Source organism: Clarias gariepinus, chromosome 11 (genome assembly GCF_024256425.1).
Source record: "Clarias gariepinus isolate MV-2021 ecotype Netherlands chromosome 11, CGAR_prim_01v2, whole genome shotgun sequence".
In the NCBI taxonomy this organism is placed as follows: Eukaryota; Metazoa; Chordata; class Actinopteri; order Siluriformes; family Clariidae; genus Clarias; species Clarias gariepinus.
The window spans coordinates 9,133,351-9,157,500 of record NC_071110.1 but is presented as its reverse complement, the minus strand read 5'-3'; the positions used below and the strand labels follow the sequence as shown (position 1 = coordinate 9,157,500).

The 24,150-nt window shown below is 37.3% G+C and overlaps 2 protein-coding genes across 3 annotated transcripts in view; both read right to left on the bottom strand.

Moving 5' to 3' along the window:
- The window catches only part of clstn2b (calsyntenin 2b), a 270,776-nt gene extending 267,765 nt beyond the window's left edge, over positions 1-3,011 (bottom strand). The window contains exon 1 of the mRNA XM_053507534.1: positions 2,933-3,011. Within this exon, the coding sequence (XP_053363509.1) occupies positions 2,933-3,011 (79 nt within the window). The remainder of the gene's footprint in view (positions 1-2,932) is intronic.
- Positions 3,012-17,915: 14,904 nt separating this feature from the next.
- The window catches only part of aplp1 (amyloid beta (A4) precursor-like protein 1), a 67,534-nt gene continuing 61,299 nt past the window's right edge, over positions 17,916-24,150 (bottom strand). For both annotated transcript variants that reach the window (XM_053507135.1, XM_053507136.1), the window contains exons 9-17: positions 23,649-23,807; positions 22,517-22,645; positions 21,007-21,106; positions 20,693-20,860; positions 19,965-19,988; positions 19,819-19,886; positions 19,492-19,557; positions 18,713-18,856; positions 17,916-18,450 (exon numbers count right to left, since the gene is read on the bottom strand). In XM_053507135.1, coding sequence (XP_053363110.1) covers positions 18,352-18,450; positions 18,713-18,856; positions 19,492-19,557; positions 19,819-19,886; positions 19,965-19,988; positions 20,693-20,860; positions 21,007-21,106; positions 22,517-22,645; positions 23,649-23,807 — 957 coding nt within the window. In that variant the 3' untranslated portion in view covers positions 17,916-18,351. The remainder of the gene's footprint in view (positions 18,451-18,712; positions 18,857-19,491; positions 19,558-19,818; positions 19,887-19,964; positions 19,989-20,692; positions 20,861-21,006; positions 21,107-22,516; positions 22,646-23,648; positions 23,808-24,150) is intronic.

Below are 24,150 nucleotides of genomic sequence, written 5' to 3'. Positions count from 1 at the left end.
CAATGCTTTTGTGCATGCGCGCCCAGTAGAAAATAAACAAACCACCGTCTGAGACAACTCATTCTTCTGAGTCACGTTAAAGACTCGTTCAAAAAGAACGAATCGTTCATAAACGACCCACCACTAACTTATATACCCGGAGTAAATATTTGGACTTTTGATTGCACAGAATAACAGAACAAAAATTTAAAACTTTCTTTATTTCTCTAAACTATCCCCGGCTCCACTCATGCACTTAGCCCAAAGTTTCACTAGAGATTAAATACCATTTAAGGTAGAAAGTTTTCTCAGTACGCCAAGGCCATGATCGGACTGCCTGCTTCACATCTGAAATGCTGGCTTCCTAGGAACTCCTTTAACAGCCCAAATACATGGACATGGCTTAGGAGGGAGGTCAGGACTGTACGGGGACGCAGCTATAACATCCAGCTGAGATCCTGTAATTCGCAAGTGGTGTTGGTCAATGATTGTGTGTACAATTCAAAACAAACTAATATGTCTCTTCTGCAAGTTGGTGACAAGTTATCTGTCGATTTTTAAGGATCAGGTGTTGAAATGGCCAAAAGTGTTGACGAGAAGAACGTCATTCATATTTCTACAGACTTCTTTAAAATGTTTGCACTATTCAAATATTTTACTGCGTTTCATCACTGTACTGTGCTCTAGATTTTTTGTAGATGTCAAACTGGTTTACATCTCAATTCATGAGAAATGCCATTAAAAGTCCCTGTTTGACTTGAACACATGTCTTATGGTTGGCATTTTAAAGACAATCAGTATTAAGTTAAGGGTTATATTAAACATCATCTGCAAACAAAGCGTATTAAAAGCAGCGTTTGCTAAGTAATAGAATAATAAGGTTTGTTAAATGTGGCATGTGGTTACACACCTATCTCCACGTCTTAGTAATAACTCAGTGATGTAAGGGGGAAGACATGAAGTATGTTAATTTTTTATTATGCTTTTTTTATCTATACTTGAGGTTACTACTTGAAACTCTTACAAATGAGTTTTCCAACAGAAAATAATAACTAAAAAAGAAAAAAAGAAAGAAATAGATTTTATCCTTTAGAAACTGACTTTGGAAAATTGGAGACTTGATATATTAAGTAAAAAAAAATTCTAGATTTTGATCCAGAAATAGGAAAAAAACAATGATTTTAGCTGAAATGGTAAAAAACAATTGTCAATAGATAGAAAGGTATGAAGTAAAGTTCAAATATGAGTAAAGACCGAACAAAAGCAACAACAAAAAGATACAAGTATCCATGAATAAACTTCATAAGCATATGTATATATTTAGAGATAAATATTGACGTCAAGGCAGCATTTTTTTCATCTTTTTTTATCTTTTATTTCCCATGAAGATAGTGATATCAGAAATTATTTATGTATGCTTCTGGAACTGATTATTTATTAAAAATATGTGTCTGAAAATGTATGGATTGATGTTTCAGGTCTCGGTTGTAAAAGCTCGTTCTGATTAAAGTACTAAGAAGTGAATCTAAGTAAAGACAGTGTGAATGCCTCATTATTTATTCAGTGGGCATGAAGACAAGCCCTCGGGTGGGCTGAAGAAGGTCTTTAAAACTCCAGATCTTTAGGTCATCTTTTAAGCAAAGACAGTGTAAGGATTTTACATGATTGCTCCTGAAGATACCCAGGGTGTGGGCATGGGGGCTCTAGATTTCTCGCCTGCCATTTGGGAAGCTCTGGGTTCAATTCCTTCCCACTAAATGCAGTGTCGGTACCAAGCCCAGATAATCCTTGAGGGAAGCAGCTGAAAGACTAACAACAAGCTCCTGAAGATATCCAGGGCGTAATATTTTTGGGGATGTAAGGGGTCGTGAAAGCGTTTTTTAACAGGGCGGAAGAATGTCAGTAGTTTCACCTGTGCCAACTGGGTATTTATTTACTTGTTTTTGGTGGAATGCTTGTTAGGTCCTTAGTCAGTTAGATAGTTCATCTGTGTTTATTTATTTATTTATATATTTATTCTATTAACTGATCCTACACAGCCAAAACAGTATTGGTGCTGATTTCTTTTCATGTACATATAATACAGAAAATGTGTGTGCAAAAGAAGCTACTAAAGTTTATGCAACATTGAAGTGACCAATCTTGCTTCCCTAAAAATTTCAAGTTTAGCCATTTTAGAGAGATTACTTTACACATGTCACGAAAGTGTCCATTTTCAACATAATTCTGCACTTGCTACAAACAATAATATTATAAAATGCTAATTATTGATATTTCTTATCAAACGGGGTTTCTTCATGATATTGATACTAAAATGAGTGTAAGCTTTTAGAAGCATAGAACCTGCCAAAAATGTTACTTAAATCAAAGCATTTCATGAAAAATTAAGGATTCTTTTCCACCAAAAAAACTCTGTAGTGTCTGTAACCATGTCAAATTCATGTTGTTATCAATTGTTATCCTAAATACTTAGCGTTTTAGAATGATACTTCTTTTATGTCTATGTCTTAAATCTAAATTGGCCAAGTTTCATCTGAATCACAATGAAGATCAATGAAAGATTTTAATTTTTTAAAAAGTTACAGAGATTACTCCTACTGTAGATGAGACATTTTTGGACACAATAGTAATATTCCTTCTATAGAGCAGAAGTGCTAGACGACTCTCTCAGACTTCAATCATATTAAAAAGTTAAGAAGGTGAAGAGAGAGAGAGGGTTAGAGCAGGATTAGTCTTATTATCCTCTTCACCTACAGTCTATTAAACTGACTGGAGTTTTGCACGCGATCCGGACGGATTTGGGACACAGCCCGTGTGTCTGCGCTCTCGTATTCCGTACCTCCTGTCCTCCTCCTCCTCCACCTCTCTCCCTCTCTCTCTCACACACACACACACACACTGTCTGTGTCTCTGCGCTCGTAAAGGTGAGTCGGTGAGTCGTCCTTCAGCTTACCTTTTCTGCAGACGCCTGCAGCCGACAGTGCGAGCGCGAGGCCGATCACTCGTGCCGCCAAAACTGCCGGCGTCTTCATTCTTCAGTCTTCTCAAAGCGCCGAGAGAAAAGAAGATTGTTCCGATTGTCTCGCGCTCTCCACCTCTGTCGCTCGCGCTCTCCCGCTCACTTCCTCTCCACAGGACCAGTGATAACCGACCCGAAGTCCGACAGTCAGATAAAGAAAAGTCGCCACCAGCGGGTAGTCAGTCTCTCTCTCTCTCTCTCTCTCTCTACGCGCGTGCGAGAGCAGTCTGAAGCCGCGAGGAGCCCAGGATACGCAGACCGGACCGTGACGTCACGGGGAGGGAGGAAAATGATGCACATGGATCTTTGGACACACACACACACACACACACAAACACACAGACACATCTAGGTCTGACTTTCGTTATGAGGATCTATTATAATTAACATTATAATTATTTACCCACTTAATTAATACTATACAGTTTTATGTCACCCCGAGATTACTCTCAAAAACTAACACTGTCGAAATGTATTATCTATTTTAATCACCACACAAGGTCAAAACTGAGGATTTTCCTATCCTTTGACTACACACACACACACATACACACGCACAAAATGTGTGTGTGTGTGTGTGTGTGTGTGTGAGAGAGAGAGAGAGAGAGAGACTTCAGGACCATGGACAGCAGCATGTGCGATGTAAAAGCTACCAATAAATGAAAGTGAATTCAAATAAAGTCTTAATTATTATAAAGGGTACAGACAATTAACGTCATTTGTTTGCTTGTTTGTTTGTTCAGTTGGTTGGTTTTATTGAAGTTGAGAAAAAAAACATGCCACATACAGTACATTCAAGCTTTGATATTAAATAAAACTTTTATTATTCATTACTACCCAACCTGTATTCTTTTAAACAGCCTGCTTTTGTGTTTTTTGTTTGTTTGTTTTAAGCCAAGGACATTTTTTCATGATGTTTTGTGTTTACAAATCATTTACAAACAAATGTCCTTAAAAATCCTGTCTGCATGTTTTATATACTGTACATTTTAGTTTGAACTTAACCTCTGTACACCATATTAAAGATGGATTGGCTAAATCTTTCAGATTATCCTAAACCTAACATACTTATGTCTAGTGATTCATCCAATTTCCATATTGATGTGGAGCTCTGGATAAGACACACACACTCACACACTCTCCCAGTCATACATTAAGGGGAATTCAGAATCATCCTACAATGCATGTCTTTGGACTGTAGGGGAAACTGGAGTTCCCAAAGGAAACTGACAAAGTAGGAGGAGAACATGCAAACCCCAGTGCACACAGACTGGAGGTTAGCGTCAAGCGCTTATTCCTGGGGTTGAGAAGAGGCAGTGTGTGTTTACATACACTATCTGCATTATACTTGTTGGACTATGTATATTTAGGAAGAAAGGAAAATTGTGTTTGATTTCACTAAAATATTGTGTAATGTAAGTACTACAGGCATTAGTTAAAAGCCCATGTCAAATGTGTATTATTGTAATTATTAGACTATACTATTGTTTTATTGCAATAATCATTCACTGTATCACTATAAAAACCTATCTGTATTACTATAACAGATAAAAAAATATATAATACTAATAAACTAAAAATAAATGTACAAAACACAGCTGTCTGGTTCTGTCATAAGCAAAAATAATCGTCATTCATCTGTTCATCTTCTATACCACATATCCTGTACAGGGTTGTTGGGGGGCATGGAGCCTATCCCTGCACACACACACACACACACACACACACACACACACACACACACACACACACACACACACACACACACACACACACACACACACACAATTTGTTAAGGCCAATTAACTTAATCTGCATGTTTTTGGACTGTGGGAGAAAACCAGAGTACCCTCCAATCACAGGGAGAAGACACAAACTCTACAAACCCAAGATGGGAATCAATCCCTCGGCCCTAGAGGTGCAAGACTACACTGCGAACCAATACACCACTGTGTCGCCGCATAAATTATATTTCTAAATCATTAAATTATGCTTTTTAATTGTGCTTTTAATTTTAATTGTTTTCACAAAAATAATACCACTTGCAGTCATCATCTTCAATTAAATATATTTTATGATTATCACAAAAACTTTAAATATGTCTATTGTTACTGTATATGGCAGATTATTTAACAATTCAACATAATCTCCACATTCCTATAAATTACACACACATACACACAATCACAGTTTTCAGACTCTGTCTCCATCTGCTGCCAGATAAGCAACATTAAGGAGAAAAAGATTTAATGATGTCTACTGTTTCTAATGTTTCTAGTTTAAGTTTCTTAGGCTATTGTTGAAACAATAGCATACAACATAATATCAGTTTTAAGGTTCAACAAAATGCATTTTGTAAAGTTCAACAAAAATGAGGAATAGAGTTATTGTGTTTGATGAGACCAAAAATGTTTTGATAAAGATTCTGATGGTTGTGGTGATGTGGATTTCCTGCCATTCTTATTAAAATGCATACACCATGAACATGCCATACAGTAACAACATAAAGTTACTGATAATGAATAAATGAATGATGTGATATGCCACATTGCATGAATACAGAAATCATATAAATATACAGATCATATAAAATAACTTATAAGTAATTGAATCGACATTAATAGTACTATTGTTTAATGTCCTACAACTCATTTTCCTGCTATATTATGTTGTCAGGTGGTATAAACACGTATTGTATATGTTTAGCTTAAACACTCAGTTGTAACCTCAGTGTCTTAATCTTGCCCTGTTCAGAGCAGACAAAACAATCTTCTGCTTCAGTAGCCTGAAACAGACATGAAGTGAGTGGTTTGATGTCAGCGCAACACAGCATTTGGCTCAGCATCTCTTTGAGCATCTTCTGTTCAAAGAGTACTTAAAACCTACCAGTAGACTGCACTGAGCACTTTAAAGATGTTTGAAGAACTGAGTATTAGAGAGCAAAAAATTCAGATTCTATTATAACTGACTGCATAAATTGTGACATAGTTTTTTACTAAGTCACAGGATATAGGCTCTAGATCTGCCTTGGTACCCCATTAATGCGGTGACCATCTGCTCTTTGTTGGGTTTCACCAGCCGTGCTAAACTGGGCTGTAAGCCCAGGATCACAAAAGGCACAGAGTTCTTGATTTGATTGATATGTTTGCCAGGATCAATTTAAACAAGGCTAAAGAATGCTACATGCAGGTATGGACAGTTTTAAAGAGGTTAGTTCAGATAAATGTTTTTCTTGTTATCAAGGCAGGTTTTGAGACAACAGGGAGGAAATATCATTAGTCAGGTTGCTAGATGTCTCAGGTCAGCATGGTGCAAATCTCACCTTATGTGAGACCGTCACCAGGGTGATCTTGTACTAGACATATTGGTCATCTTCTTTTTTTTGACATTCTGCAAGGCTTTTAGGTCCAAACCAAACAAGAGATCTGCATGTCCAGGCCACTGGATTATTTAGCATCACAATTCTCACTGTTGATGCTTGTTTAATGTAATTCCTATTAATTATCGCTGGATTATGTACATTATACAATACAGTATTCTCAGCTATTTAGTACAGTATGTATGTAGTATGAAGAGAAATTCAATTAAAAAACTGTGATTAAGGTTAAACCATTCTATTAGTTATGTTATAAACCAAATTATCTTATATACAATATGTAAAGACGTTATAAAATATGTCAGTCTATACAGTACAGTTGTCTAATAGATCATCTATACACTGCTGCCATCTGCTGCTTAATTAGTGCCCTACAGAACCCATGGAGAAGAAGAACCCCTGCAAGCATTACGTGTTTGGCAAATAAAAAAGTATTTTTTTTTTTTAGTTTTTAATTTCACAAATCTTCCTAAATTACACATTTTAAAAGCAACTTGTTTAACTTGTTTATGGTTACCACTGACTAAAGTTGTTATGCCTTACCGTAATCCTAAACTTTCCTACAAGCAGGATTTCCAAAAACCATACATTGTGCAGTGGAGGTGCCAGGTTAGACGTAATGGTGTGTTTTCGGAGAGGCCACTGGAGCAGATGGCTGACCATCACGCATGGAGGAAATTAGGACGGAGGAATTAGGAGCTCCTCTCACTGGTGCCTCATTCATGATGATGAACCTTCGCCAAGATTGTGCAGTGATGTGCCAATGGGTGGACACCCTGGGACCAAAAATGAAAGAGAAAATAAAAAAAAATTGGAACATGTGTCGTCTGCCCAGTAAACGTGCTACTTCTACAAATTGAGTGGCTAGCGCTTAATAATAAAGGTTCTGTGAAAGTTTGATCAAATTCACATGAATGGTTTGGGTGGAGTTGTGGATAGAGAAAAAGTGTAATGACAGACGACAGACGATGATGATGCCAAGGCGAGGCGGCGCATTGTAATTCCTATGTGTCGGCTATGCTTTCCATGACAGGCCACACAATAAACTGGCCTATTTCTTTCTTGCGTGTGTGTGGGGGGCATTGCTGTGGCCTCTGTACTATTTTTGCTTCGAACATCACACAGAGAAATAGAGAGAGAGAGAGAGAGAGAGAGAGAGAGAGGGAAAATTTAATCAATCAATAAATGAGTAACTATGAGTAAATGTAAAATATAATGAATAATAATATTAGTGATAATATTATAGTATTATTGTATTAGTATTATTAATGATGTGACAATATGGTGATTAATGCACAATACTGAACTCTTGTGTGTAAGAACCTTAGCAGTTGTTTAATGAGCAAATTTCTTTAAAAAAAAATCCTAAATAAATGTTTTAATGAAAAAGTGGATAAAAAAGACAAAGGCAATGTTTATAATGGGTGACAAGTAGTATAAATGCGTAGGTAGACGAGGTTAAACAAAAAGGTAGATAAGATATTGACACACCTGAACATCCTAAACATAAATGTTATGATCTACAGATCATAAAACCTTCCCTTGTATCACATCTGACAAAACTTTACCAGTCTGTGGGTCATCTTTAGAAAGGTGAAGCTTTTATTTCATCTTCGAACAGTGCCACGACTAGTCTGTCAGCAATATGTGTGTCACCCTCCCTGCATTTATTTTTTTTTCTTGTGAGCCAAATAGTGAATTGAGCCTGACCTATAATGAAATTAATAGTGACAGGTTTTTCTTTTGGCCCATACAGTATCACTCCTAAGTTATTACACCAAGCTGTAGGCAGTGATAATAGCTTTTCTAATCTCCTGCTTCTTAAAAACAGGTGGTATATTGTTTTCACCCTTCCACAGAATGGACACTCTCTACCCCTGAAGTGGGTCGATGTGTTAGGTGTTTGTTGGTGGTCCTGTGTACTGTTTGCACTGTAGATTATCTACTGTATATACATTTCTATGGTCAACTTCTTCCCCGTGAGAAAGACTCTCTAACCCCCGTGAGTCCTTTACTCCATCCAGAGAGCCTCTTGTGCACAACCTTGACACACATCCCATATAGCTTTTTCTTGGAGGTATCCTCAAAGGTTGTTAAAAAAAGGTGTTTTAAAGGACTAGAAAGAGGATCCTATTGCTTTTGATCCTCTACTGCTAGAAGTATGGGTAAAGGTGGAAGAGTCTGATGGTTTTCTCTAGGGCCATACCTGAGCTGGGCTTCCCTGAGATGGAAGGGCTTGAACTGAGACCAACTCACCCACAAGTCTCTCTGTCTTCACCTCTGTTTTGGTGAACAGTTTACCTGCTGTCTTCTATGTGTTGTCAGGCAACAGATCGTTTCAATCATTTTTGTTATTTCTGCTTGCTGAAATATTGCCAGATATATGTTGACGAAAAGATTCTGGACTGGAAATAGGTTATGAAATTTTGGTTCCTTTTCAGTGCTCCAACCCTTCTTCTTACAGTCGCCTCTATGCTGCCTACAGTTGGAAGGTTTTAACTAGACAGGACAGGTCAATCAAGCCCTGGTTGTCCTCCTGTAAAGGTAGATATAGCACAGAGGCTCAAATCCAGTACTGTCCAGTCCAGAAAAAGTTCACCATCCTCTTTAGAAGTTCCCTAATTAGTACCTCAGGGGGTTCAAGGAAAGTGAGGCAATGCCAGAGCATGGAGGCGATCAGGTTATTAATGACCAGCACTGTCCCTCTGTAAAACAGCTGTCGAACTACCCAGAGCTATTTTTGATTTGGAATTCTTCTGTTCCTTAAAACACTCCAAGATACTTGAGGCAAACACCCAATTGAAGACCACCTGGAAGATTGGAGGACCTTTATCTTCTTCCATATTCTGTATTAAAAAACTCCCACATGCAAATTTAAACATGAAACACCCAAAATGTGATAATTTCAACTACAGTAAAAAAAAAAAAAAAAAAAATCCCATATACTGAAAGATTCAAGTGCCTGGAATAGATAACCATGATCAACCCTGTCAAAGGATCTTTACTTGATAAATAAATAAATATAGCTGTGGTATAATATTATTATTATTATTATTATTTTAATTAATATTTTGCATAAATCTGTTAGATCTCTCCATTATGGTGCAGTGTGATATGCAGCAAGTCTGACGTTTGTGGACTACTAAGGGTTTCAATCTGTTTGGAAGGCATTTAGAGAGAACGTTATTCTTACTCACTCACTCATATTCTATTCCACTTTATCCTGTATTCAGGGTCGAGGGGACCTGGAGCCTATCCCAGGAGACTTAGGGCACGAGGCCGGGTACACCCTGGACAAGGTGCCAATCTATTGCAAGGCACATACACATACTCACACACTACGGGCAATTTGGGAATGTCAATTAACCTTAATGTCTTTGGAATGTAGGAGGAAACCGGAGTATCCGGAGGAAACTCACCAAGCATGGGGAGAACATGCAAACTTCATGCACACAGAGACGGGAATCGAGCCTGGCTGGGAATCGAACCCAGATCCTGGAGGTGCAAGGCGACAGAGCTAACCACTACACCACCTTGCCGCCTGGGAACATTATAATATCTGCATAATTAACACACTGGTCTTAAGTTCTTCAAAAGTCCCAAGTCTCTTCTGCAGTTCACCAGTAGCTGCCGACTGTTAAAAGAACTCTTTAAATAGGTCAGATCCTATGAGTTTGCCAAAGTGTTTATAAGATTCACTTAACAGGCCATCTATTCCTGGTGCATGTCTTGATAGAGCATCAGCCACCTCCTGGATCTTGAGGTCCCCATCCAGCATGCTGCTCTGTTCTGATGACAGTTTGGGAAGCTTCCCAAGTACTGGAACTTCTCAATGCACGATAGGTCGTAAGGCTCTGCACTCTACAGCTGTGTGTAGAGGTCTTTGCCTGCTTTCCTTATCTCTCTTGGCTCTCTATTGTTACTGGGCCGTCTGCTCGTGTCAGATACACCATCTGATTCTGGGGTTTTGTTGTTCCAGTTACAGGTTAAAAAAAAAGCACTGGGGGAGTCCTTGTCCTTGATACAGGAGATGCAATGTCTAATTAGAGCTACTTTGGCTAGTTTATGAAGGAATGAGTTTCCTTCCAGTAGACTCCCCATTCTGGCATCATTCCAGCTGACCATTTTGCTTTTTGTTAGGGTAATTTCTGTCTTATGTTCTTTGATTGTACTCTTTATAGCCTTTGATGTGTGTTCTGTACAATAGATCTTTATTATCACATTGTTCCATAATCATTGAGGTCCAACCTTCAGGCAAGGTAAGATTGTGGATTACTGCTGAATGGGAACATCAAGCCAGAATTTGCTCTTTCCATGCTTCAGTCTCCAAGGTGCCACCATCTTTTCTGAGCTGAATTTATGTAACACTAATCATCTAGTGCACTGTATATCTGCGAGGAAGATGAGTGGAAGCGTTTAATACTCTGACAGGTTACAAAAAATATTTGGTATTTTAGAACTTGGTGAATAAAGTTCAAAGAGATATGCTGAGATGTGCTTGGGTACCTTGAAAATATCCTGATTTTTTTCCATACCATTGACATAAATAAGTCCCATGTATGACTAGCCGACTCCTTCTGAACAATATAGTCAACTCCTTTGGAACCATCTGTACATGAAAACTAAGAAGTGTGACTTGAAGATCACTTTCACCTCATTTTTGTGGCTCTCAGCCAGTAGTGTACAGATGCTAGCGTACATACAGTAAGCAATTCACTGTGGAAGTAGACGCCTCAGATTTTGAATTGAGGGCAGTCTTATTCCAAAGTGAAGCCTACAATAACAGTCTGCATTCTTGTACTTCCTTTTCTTTGCGATTGAGCTCAGCTCAGCATGACAATTGTGGGTAAGAGAGAACTTCTTATGGTAAAGCTGGCTCTTGAGGAGTGCCATCACTGGCACGAGGGTGTAGAGCAACTTTTCCTATTCTGGAAAGACCACAAGAACCTGGAACATCTGTAGTCCACCAGTAGGTTGAATTCCAGACAGGCTTGATGGTCCCTATTTTTGGGGGGAATCATACAGTACCTTACCCCGCATGATCCATGTTCTCTGTCTAGACAGAGAATAGAAGCACTAATGGATAACCCCCCTTCCACAGCATTGCTCACCAAACTGACCAATTTGTAACCTGACACTATGCATTCCCAAGTCCTGTCCTGGTGCCATAACTTCAAGGTTTTTTGCCATCTGGGTATTGCAAACAATTTATCTGTTGTCTGTCAATGATTGTGTCTCTTTCAATCAGGTATTCAAAACTTTTACTCAAAAATGTCTTCTTAAGCCTGGTGTGTTCAATAAACAATGTGTATAGAGATGTCTGAAGTATTACAGATGTGCCTGCAGAGACTTATGCACACTTTAAAAGACTCACTGCTTGAAGACAAGGACTTTCATAGACCTAAGAAGATTTGAGTGAAACCAAAGATTTATGACAACGATTCTAAGAAGACTGACTGATTGCAACTGAGAACTTCTGAAGACTTCTTGATTGTAAACAAAGAGTTACGAACACTATGAAACCTTTGAATTTTTTTTTAATCTTTGCTGTTACTTCAACTACAGAAGTGTTCAAATGTTTATCATTTCATGGACAATTTATTTGCACGTCAACTCGTCAACTTATAGTTTTGGTAAATTATGGTGTTAATTTGTTGGCCAGGATGCCAATCCATTGCAGGACACAGACCTGTACAAACACTTACACACTACAGGCAATTTGGAAACGCCAGTTAGTCTAAACTGCATGTCTTTGGACTCTGGGAGGAAACCGGAGTACCCGGAGGAAACCCACCAAGCATGGGAAGAATATGCAAACTTCATGCACACAGACCCGAGGTGGGACTCAAACCTGGAGGTTTTAGTTAAAATCACAAATAAACTACCTTACATTGTGTAGTTTAAAACAGATGTGTATAAGGTACATGCAAATACTGAGGTATTCAAAAATGTGTCAAATTTTTAGTTAACATTTTTATTGTTGGAATGTCAGTGTACAAGATGTTCGGTCTAAATCGTTATCAAGTCAGCTCCGGTTATAAAGGAATTTTGTTTAGTTATTTAGAATTGCCTCCTGGTCTCTAGAGAGTTTCAGCCCAAATCATACTGTTTGAGATTTTCAAATCTCAAATGGTATGAAAATGGAACTGCAGTGCCTTCTGTCTCTAACATGCAGACTCTGGTGTCATGTCGCCCCCTGCTGGAAGAACAGGGACAATGATGATCTATAGGGGCTGTGAGGGAACATGAAAAGCAGAGTTAGAAAAGCAGTTATTGCAATGATCTTCGCCTGGGAAGTTCAGGCATTCATGAAGGATCTGAGAGGGGCCAAGATCTATTTTATTTATTTATATTAAAGAAAAAAAATCACAACCAACAAATCTAAAAAATTATTATAAGCATTAATGGGTTATTATAGTCATTGGCCTTGAACTGAATAAGTTTAATCCAAACCAAACCTTATTAGCCTATAAATAGCAACAACTTGGGCCTAATGTGATCTGCTGGTCGTAATTTTAGGAATAAAAGGCTTTCTGACTCTAGTAAATTAACATAATATTATTGTAGACCTTTGCAAAAGTATTCATATCCCCTAAAAAAGTAAAGTAAATGCATAAATGACAGACCAACACTTCAACAATGGCTTTCTTCTTGCCACTCTTCCATAAAGGCAGATTCGAGGAGCGCCCGACTAATAGTTGTCCTGTGGACAAATTGCCCCAGTAGTGAATCTCTACATCTCCTCCGGAGTTACCATGAGCCTCTTGGCAGCTCTCTTTGCCTGGCCTGTCAGTTTAGGTGGACAGCCATGTCTTGGTAGGTTTGTAGTTGTGCCATACTATCTTCAGATTAACAGTGCTCTGTGAAATTCCAAAATCTTAGGATATTTTTTATAACCTAACCCTGCTTAAAACTTAAAACCCTTTTTTTTTAAAGTTGCTTTATCCCTGACCTGTCTGGTGTGTTCCTTAGGCTTCATGACTTGCCCATTAATGCTCTTAAGTTCTCCTTAAGAACCGTTAAGTTATTCAATGTGACATGTCTATCTGGAATAATTCACCATTTACCCTCTGTTGTTAGATTCACGTTCTGTTCTTTAGAGTAATTCTGGCACATGGAGACTAAGTACAGTATGACTGTGAGGTCTTGCTGATTACATCATGAGTCATGTATAGTTTGTGAACCCTGTAAACACTGACGGAAAGTCTATACAGTAACTGAAATAACTACTCTTGATAACCATGGTGAACGTAACTACTGTAATAAAGCACTCCTCGAGCAAAAAAATAATACAGTAGATAAATAAAAAGCATCTCAGAAAACACAATGCATCACACTATTAGGAAGATGGTCTACAACAACAAAAAATCATATCTAAAAATAAGAATCTGAAGCTACAGTGGGTACGGCCTCAGTAAAACTAGACATACAGTATGAAAGTGCCCAGTATAGGGTAGATTCCTGTTCTATGCTGAAAGGGGCCTCAGCCTATTGGCGTGTACAGTTCGGGTAGTGTTATGCCTGTGAAGTACTTAATAGGTACGGTCAGGCAGCTTGTTTTAACATTCTACATCTATTCCCAAAAGAATCATACTCATGTTCTGTATCAAATCAGGATATAAAGCTTGCAATGAAACCTTGTTCTAAAGTTCTATTTTCAAGTACGCTGCCAAAACGTATCACTTCTAGTACTGTATGTGATAATGTCGCATATTCTTCACATCTAAATTCTGACATAGGGGGCTAGATTTAAGCAAGACAAAAACAAACATGCCTCCAAGCTTGTGTAAATCAAATAGCAAAATGTCTTCTAGTTCAATGAGACCAAGGTAGGATTAAAAGACATGTTTGGTGCAAAAACAAAAGTGCATATTACATAAAGAACACTATACCTACGGTGAAACACGGAGGTGGCAGCATCAGCAACTGAGGCTTTAGTCAAACTGATATAAAATACAGCTGGTACTTCTGTCAGAGCTGCTGGTATAGAAATTCAATCCACACCATCTGACGTATTGGAATCAAAAACAGTGCAGTCTGAAAGGAAATATATATATATATATATATATATATATATATATATATATATATATATATATATAATATATTACTTCATAGAATTAGATTTGCGAGAAACAAAAAGAAATGAAATAGGATAAAAGAAAAAAATGAACTAATAGAAAGTGAATAAACATAATTGCAGACAACAAAACTAAACATATGTAAAAAAAAAAATATGTGTTTATTAGTTTCATGTATTGGCACAAAGTACCACATGGGGGTGTTACAGGGCTGCTTCATTGGTCAAAAGCTGGAAGGAAGGTCTTACAGTGTTACATCCTCGCTGGTGGATGGGAGTTACAGTACTGTATCTTCATTGGCCAGGTTTTTAAAGCTCTCTTTACTTCTCAGGACAGGGTTACTATCAATATGTGATTTTTTTTTTTGCTTGTGGATGAAAAGCATTATAACATATATATTTACATATAGCAAATATATTGTATTTACATTTCTGCATTACTGTTATTTGTTACTCAGAATCTTAAAAGACATGCTACAAGACCTTAAGAAGATATGTAGGTATCAGCCTTAGACTTACATTATTGTGAATGTTGGTGCCGATTTATTATTTTTTCTCTGTTTCTAGTTTTTAGTCTCTATGTTCTGCATGAGTACACTTATATTCTAAAGTTGATATTATTCTATTATTGACTAACGTGTCTAAATGATCTGACGACCATTAACTATTACAACCAATTTTAATATTGGTTTAAATATCAACATGCCTCGGGCTTCATGTTATCATTCTGTATAATTGGCTACCAACATGTTATATAACTTTGCTATATGATTTGTCTCCAACAAATTGACATCAACCTCCAAGTAGATTTTTGTGGGTCATTTGTAATTTTATTAACATTTTAATGTAAGTACAATCAGCCAAACCAGTTCTCAGACAGATTGCTTGTACAGTATATATCCCAATTAGTTCCATTTAGAAATACAGCAAATCAGTAAGTGTTTCAATCACATCCAGGAACATGTCTTTGGCGAACAATCCAAAAATATTTGAAAACAGCTTATTTTTCGGAATCACAACTGAAGCACTTGGGAAGTCTTTAAAATTCACCGGTTCACCAACTGCTTAAAATCAATGCATTACCAACACACCACTACCTGTGTTCAGTTTTCTGTAATGGTTTTAACACATTAGTTAAATCATGTTAAAAATGGAGACCAATTAGACATTTGACATATTTTAGACAAAACTCGAGGAGTTGGTGAACCGTTCTTATGAGTACATGAGAATGAAACAATCCGAATGCACTTGTGCTTAGAGTTTCATAGCCCAGTTAACATGTTTAATTAATTTAAATGTACAGCAACCGCATCCTCGTGATACATATGAAATCCAGGGCAAAAAAGCACCGATTCGTGTTCTAATTTATCCTTTCGTTTCGTGAGCGAAGAAGCATGACCCGAACTCCAAATGAGAATGACTTATAAATTAAAAAATACATATAATTACATCCAGAAAACACAGCATTGAAAAAGGCAACAATGCAGCAATTAAAATCTCCGTTACAATGTTTACATTTCCATTGGGTTGGGAGAAGCAGGAATAGTCATGAGGAGAACTATACAAATTTCAGTTTAATCACTACAGAATACACTGTTCTAACTCTGCTAAATGCTGGTAAAAAATTGATGCTTTAGCTTAAGGATCCTAAACCAGGACATCGAAACACATTCATAAGACAATCCTATCCAGGCGATGTTGGAACATTCAAAAATCTTGATTTTTTTTTTTCTTTCTTGGACGATTCGAAGTGATTCGACAGATTTGACCAATTTTCCACAATGTGTTTTTATACAGCGGAGATAAACATCACACGGTGACTCGACGTGATCGAACCTGTGTACGAGATCCATTATGCAAATGTGTTCATATGTTTGCCTTACAAATGTGCATTATGCCCTCGAGTCGCATCCTTTAAATGCAGTGTTACGGAAAGGTGAACTCTTTGGGGCTAAACAAATGGGTGGCTTCTCATAAATTATTTCACTGCATTTAATAGATGAGTGTCGTACTATTCCCATCCCCTAAATGGACTGTACAGTCTATACAGGAAACTCAGGCTACTTTCTACATATCATAATGCAGCCACAGCATAGACACAGCGATGCTCTCTATGTAAAACGCCTGATATTCAAATATTCAAAACCCAACCTGTCAATCAGTCCTTAGAGAAACCATGAACTTGCTCCACTAGTGTCAAAAAAAACAAAACAACAACAACAAGAAACAAACAAACAAACAAACAAACAAAAGAAATTGGGGAAAATGGGGAAAAAAAGGGATCTTTAATGTAGAGATGGAGCTGTTTATTAGCTAAGTGCTGATCAAGAAAAGGTATCACCATACACATGGTTTTTGATTCGCATTTAAGGGGGAGGATCAGTTTTAAAGAATGTTAATTTACGGCTAGGGAAACCAGGCATTATGTTTCAATTTCTGAGGTCATTTTCATCACAGACACCACTTCTTCCTATCATACTGGAATTAAAATGCAATGACAAACAGCAACGTAAACTTCGGCTATCAAACAAATCCTTCCAGTCACGTCAGATGATCGGGGCTACACGACCCTGACCTCTTTAACGGCGAGCTTCCAACCGAATCATCTAGCGCTAAAATGTTCTTTTAAAACAAAAATCATCCGTTAATAATGGTGTTTAGCTACCGTATGAAAACAGAGAACCTGTAGAGTCCAACGTAACTGCGTTTACGTAGAACGAGCAAAATCAAAAGCCTATGGAGTTGATGTCTACCTAAATATACATTCAGTCAAGTTACGGTGTCGTTGTCTTGTGCTGGTTTATACAACAGTCCGTTTTCATTCAGCCATGTTAGGATTTTTTTATATTTTTTTATTATTATTTTTTTTATATCTCTCTCTGTGTGAGCAGCACAAAGTCATCTTTTTAGAGTTCGACATTCCACATAGCGCGTCGATACAAATTAACAACAGAAACGTCTATTGTAGATACCTTTTCAGTTATACACGCATTATTTTTTTTTGTCTAACTGTGACATTTTAGTTTCAAAAAGCATAAAAACAGGAACAACACAAGTACGTTTATAGCATAATACACCAAATTCAGCATGCTCTTCTTTAAGTTAGTGGACTGCAGATCACTGATTTCTTTTTTTTTCCCCTAAGAAGCAGTACAATGAATAATATTCATTAAAAATAAGCACTAATTGATTAAGTTGGTGTTATATTTGGAACAATGATTCGATTCTGTGATTTGATTCCTGTTCACGTGAATGACATAGTGTTTATGATATGGTGACGTGAGAGATGTCTGAGAGGGATCACTAGCCTCTTTTCCCTTCGTGAATTTCTTCAAAATACAATTAGGTGAGTGTTACTTTAGAGTTGTATAAGAGCTACAAGTGATTTTTTTCCCCCTCATATATTTACATGCTGAAATATAAATTAGGATTTTACCCACATCACAGTTTCACAAAAAAATTAAAATAAAAAATTGGAATGAAAAATCAATAGAAAGTGTTTAAATGAGGTTGTTTTTTTCCCCCAACATATTCCATTATAAAAAAATACTATGCTGAAACTGGAGCAGTAGCAGAAACGTTTATTTTCTGCTTCATATATGATTGCATGACATGCTAAAGTTTCAGCACTGTCCTAAACAAAAAGGAATTGTTTTAGAGAGACCAAAAAAAAAATCTACTCGTTGTCTCTCTTTTATTTATTTGTGAGAGCATTTAAGTAACATTTGAGTGCAAACTCGGTATTTGCCTGCCATGTTTGAGTTTGAGTTTGATCACTGGTCATGGAAACATACATACATACAGTGTTGGGGAAGGGATAGGTGGTTGCTATGGAAACCCTGTCAGTAAACAGGAAGTGAGTGAAAAAAGGGGATCGATCTTTTTTTTCTTGTTTTTTTAGTTCATTTGCTCAAAGAATTTGTAGGTGGGGTTTTCATAGCCGTGGTTCTGCATCTTACTGAGCTGCCTTTCCTCTGGGCTCAGCATGGGGTCCACCTACAGACAGAATAATGAAAAGGTTTTAAAAATGTTGTCTATCATACAGCGGCAGAAACCATGCAATCATTACAGTACTGTATATCAGCAGTTACACCTGTCCTTATGTACTACAGTATGTTGTTACTGCAAAACTAATGGCATTTTAAAAATAAGTGAATCAATATAAACCTGTATTTTTTTTTTCTTGCAGCGTGAACACTCCACTACAAATCCAGCTTTAATCTTTAATTCCATACAGTACATGCAGAGAGGCACTTACTTCCACAATGCCATGGCTGATGGTGCCGTATGGCTTACGGCGCACCAGAAGCAAACTGATCACCATTACCATGGCGATTGCCACAGCAACCACCAGAAGCCCCACCATGGCTCCGCGGTTAAACGTCTCAAGAACGTCTGGCTGCTGAGAAATGAAAGAGAAAACAAAAGAAGCAGATGGATGATTAAACATTGGATGAAAGTGGATGGGTGGGTAAATGGAATGATGGATGGATGGATAGATGAATGAAAGGATGGAAGGTTGGAATAAAGAAGGGTGAAAAAATGGAGTGATGATGGATGGGTGAATTGACAAATGGATAGATGGATAAATATGCAGTGTGTATGCAGGTACGTATGTATTTATGAATGGATGGATAGAAACAGAAGGATAAATGGATGAATGGATAAATCAATGGATGGATGGATGGATGGATAAACAGATTGATGGATGACAGAAGAATAAATGAATTAAAAAATGTTTTTTATGGATGGATGGGAAGATGGATAGACAGATGGATGGGCAAATGATTGGTTGGATAGATGGACAAAAAGAGAAGGATAAATGAATGGACGGATGAAACAATGAATTAAAGGATGGATGAATGGATGGATGGACAGAGGAACAGATAGTTGATTTTGTAAGCTTCTTGCAGCTCCTCATAACAAGTGTATCCAACATTTAACTATTAATAAGTGTTGGTCTTATTGCTCGAATCATTACGATTTTAATAGTTATATCACATTACTTATATCCTGTAATGCTTTAAAAACACTAACCAGCTCATCACGCTGAATTCCTGGAGACTTGTAGACCACCTGCTTCAGCTCCACCGAGGTGTTAAACTAAAGATCATGGAGAAAATGATCAGTTTTCAAAAAACCTCAAAAACACTATTCTAACAAGTATACTTCTTTCTTTAATCTCATGCTGTACATATTATGCTGGTTTATCGAATTCACCTATGCCTACATACTTCTAGCCAACTTCAACCTAGCAGTTACAGCCAGTGGTAAAAACAAGCCCACATGCCATAAATACCCTGCTAGACTAAACTGCCCACTAAGGCTTTTCCAGAGGTGTTCTATTACTGTTATGTGTGTCACCTTCTCTTCATATTCGTAGGTGGGAGCTCTCTCAGACGTGCTGTAATCGTACTCGTCTACAGCAGACGCTGCGGGGAGAGAATTAAATTAGCTGCAGAAGAAGGCAGACTAAATATGGAGGCTGTGCACCTAGACGGAGATCTTACCTTTCTTGCTGCTTGGCTGAGGATCTTGATGCAATGAGGGAGAGAGAAAGCAATAAGCATTAAACACTCAAATCTATCTATAGATACAGTAGGCTAAACAATAAATAGGGGAAAATTCACTATTTCACATTCACTATTTGTTATAAAATTTTACTGTTGTTTAATATTTTTTCTTTGTGTTTTACAGGGTATAAAGTTTGCAATTATTGTATCATAAAAAAAAAAAAAAGTCAGTATATGCATTAGGCTGCACTAGTGAACATTAACAAGGCCATAAACCTTAATATAAATAATCCACAAAGTAATAAGGGCAAGATAATGCATGCAGTAATTCTAACTGTTTGATTGAAAAATCCTTTTAATAAGAATAGTTTCTAGTAGTTGTGAACTTCTTTTTGCTCATAAATGTAGAAAACATTTAGGCTTATTTATTTTATTTTTTTTTAATTAAATGAAAATAAATAAAATAAATAAATAAATATGTAGCCTGATTATAAATTACATTGGTAAATCATAGTTTGGAAAATAATAACCAACACACACACGCACAAACAAAATAACTTTTTTGATTTAAAAATAACACAAACATATAAACATATACATATATATATATATATATCATTAATGGTTATATACTGTATACTGTATATATATATATATATATATACATACAGTATATAACCATTAATGAACCATGCTTAAGGTTCTACAGAGCAGCTCTTGTCTACCTATGCGAGGTGGGTAAGGACGGTTCTGGAAAGCTCTTTCCTCCTCCTCTTCGTCCTCCTTCTCTTCCTCACTCTCGGCTGGAAGCAACTCTTCCGTGGTGCGTGTCTCTGAGAACGACGTGGTCATGAGCTCGCTGATGTCACCCCTCTCCGTCCGCACCAGTTCCTCTGTATAGAGACAAACAAAGGTGCAACAAGACAAAGTCGAGTTAATATTTACATTTTTGATACTATTGTAGTACCTGTTCAAGTCAAGTCAAGTTGTTTCTGAGTTTTTTATTATCATGACAAGTTTAAAGAGTGTTATATCGTACGGATCTCATCATGGAGCTCTTCAGCCAGAGTAGGAACTTTATAGAGAAGAGCCAAGCTCTGGTTCATCCTCTCCTCGATCACATGAAGGTGAGTGTACACCTGAAATCATAAGAAACACTTAGTCGGCCCATGCTGGTCTGCCTACTGTACATGGCTTCCTATTTAACACTTTCTCTTCTGAAGGTTGGGATGAAGCACATTACATGGAATGCAACAGCTGTTATTCCATTTAAACATGTTTAACATGTACGGAAAGAAACAAAACAGCTTAAACACTCAACAACAAAAATTGAATAATAAGATTAACAGCACAGATTTTATTCCTCTTACATCACAGCAATTTGAAGATATTAACATCATCATACATTTCTAATTACATTTACCATCATGGAATCTTCATGAAACAAGTAAGTTCCTGTTATCACTTATGTTATAGCACATTTGAACACTTGTTTCCTCACCAGCTTCTTTTTGGCTTAGTTGTTATGTTGTTATGCTTTACCACAATTATATTGAGAATTATTGTGTTAAACAACATGACCAAGCAGCATTCAAGTCAAACCGGGACTTTTTTATGCAGAATAACAGAACGATGCAATGTAAATGTAAAGTAAACACTACTATTATTTTTCTATATAATCCACTGTTTTACTAATGCACTTAATCCAGCGTTTCACCAGGGCTTGGATATCATCAAGTCAGGGAGATCGCTCAGTATGCCGGAACTATGATCAGACCCCCACTTCAAATGCAAAAACAGAACGCCTTTGATGATCAAACCAGGTCGTTCCACTAGTTAAATGTTCACGGAAGTGAGTGCAGTGGGCTCTGAGTAACCTTAGATGGGATTGTCTCATTGAAATGTTTGCACCTTTAAAATGTTTTACTGTGAATAAAGGTCTCATCACCATACCTAGAAGTTGTTTGAAGTCTTCTATAAATGCCAATGCCTTTATTCACGATAAATTCCATCACAAGCCCCAGTTTGACTTGAATGCCCCAATAAAGCTTTATTACAAGCACATTAAACAAAAGAAATCCTCAAGCTACAAATGTCTAGCGAGAACTATTTATGTTTTTTTTTAATTATGTTGTTTATGTTTGTTTATGTGGTAATTTCTATGATTTCTAATTGAGTCCCGAAAGCTTTTGTGCCTAAGTGTTTCACTTGTGCTACTCGCAGATGGTGTGTTTTCTTCGCTCAAGTATGGTCTTTAAATTTCTGTGCTTACATTTAAACAGAATTTATTAGGAAACACTTACAGATCGAACAGAAATAACTATATGAGCGGTGTTTGAATAAATAGCAGAAAGGCTGATGAGAAATACAAAAAAAAGAAAAAAAAGACAGAACATGGAAATAACTTCTGGCTCTGAATTTTATGCATTTTGTCTTTTTCTAAAAGCACTAAAACTGCTGTCGATCTAAACAGTGTGTACAAGAGACTGGACTGTAGCTGGACATTAAACAGAAAACAGACCGACATAAAACTTATAAACAGTGAGCACCTGGAACTTCATCTGCTCGGCCTTCTGAGGGTCTACAGACTCGATGTGCTGGTAGTGACGCAGTGTGTGTCGCCGGTCCTTCTGCTCGGCAGCCAAGTAACGCTTCAGAGCCTGCAGCACTCGCTCGGGCTACGCGTGGCACGCATTTGTGTGTGTGGAACAAAGTTAGAGATTAATAATGTGATGATTACGATGATGTCATTTTAGCAACAACAAAAAAATCTATATAACAATATTACATTTGTTACAAAAAAATTAATAAATCAAGTAATTTAGTACGGTTATGATGTCAACTATAGCTTAGACAAGTCCTCACTGGCTTGCAAAAGTATTCACCCCTTTGATCCAAATTTGTACTGTTTTAAACTGAAAGTGCAGTGCACTTATATCGGACTTTATATGATGAATCTACAAAAAAATACAAAAAATCTTATTATTATTATTATTATTATTGGTATTATTATTATTAAACATATTCACCCCTGTCACTGTAAGATTAGTTTTGGTTCAACCAGTTTCCATATGAAGTAGCACCATTTGTTGAATTATGTCCATCTGTTTGGATGTACGGGCTAAAACCTAGTCCACACATCTACTTTTCAAAACAAGGTTTTTAAACCCATCATACTCAATGAAGAACGTCTTCGTCCACATGAAAACAGCACCCTGTCTAGGCATGTCAAACCAACAGAGAGGGTTATAGCCCTAACTCAATGGCCAAACTGGCCAATCTAAAGACTGAAAAAAAATTCTTACTCACTATGTCAGACTCTAACGTCTATTACTGTACATTAGATACGGCATGCGCTTTCAAGCCAAAACTGCTATTTTCCCTGAAAACCTAAAACCAGTGTTTTAAAATATTGTTATCCTGGAAGAAGATTTCCAAAAAGTGCCGTAAAACAGGGTTTGCAGACATAATATCTGTGGACCACGGCTAAATAGAAGCTGTTTTTTTTTTTTTGTAGCTTCATGACGTACGATCCCATTTCAAACAACTTCCAGGTTATAACAATAATAAGTGGGAAAGTTCAAGGTGTGAAAACATCTGCAAACCACTGTAAACTTGTTTAAAAGTTTGGAAAAGTGCTAAAACATAAAGCATAAATGTGTTGTGTATACTGCGCGTTACCTGTGGTGGGTCGCTCTGCACAGCGGTCAGGTAGCTCTCCAGGGCCAGACGCCGGTTGTTGTTCAGGGTGGCTACAACGCGGGCCAGGTGAGTCTCCACCAGCCTCTGCCTCTCACCTGCTACTTGTTCCTCCAGAGTCTGTAACACGGCCTGGAAATGCTAAGACAGAGGGACACAAAGCCTTTCAGCCGGGTTTTGATCAGTCGGAACATTTTGAAATTAAACCTATTTGCTCTTTTTGCACATTTTGTATAATGAAGCAACATTACAGGCGGGGCAGCTAAGCATGTACAGTATGAGGACGCATGACAGCCATTTACCTAGATAAAGTATGTACTACTGTGTGTGAAAAATTTCTCCTTGGGTTGAAATAAAATACATTTCTACACAGTCATAGTACTATTATTGTAATGTTTTCTATATACATATAATTAAAAATAAGCGTACATGATTTGAGAACATGGTTTCAGCTAAACAAGCAGTAATATTCACATCAGGCCTA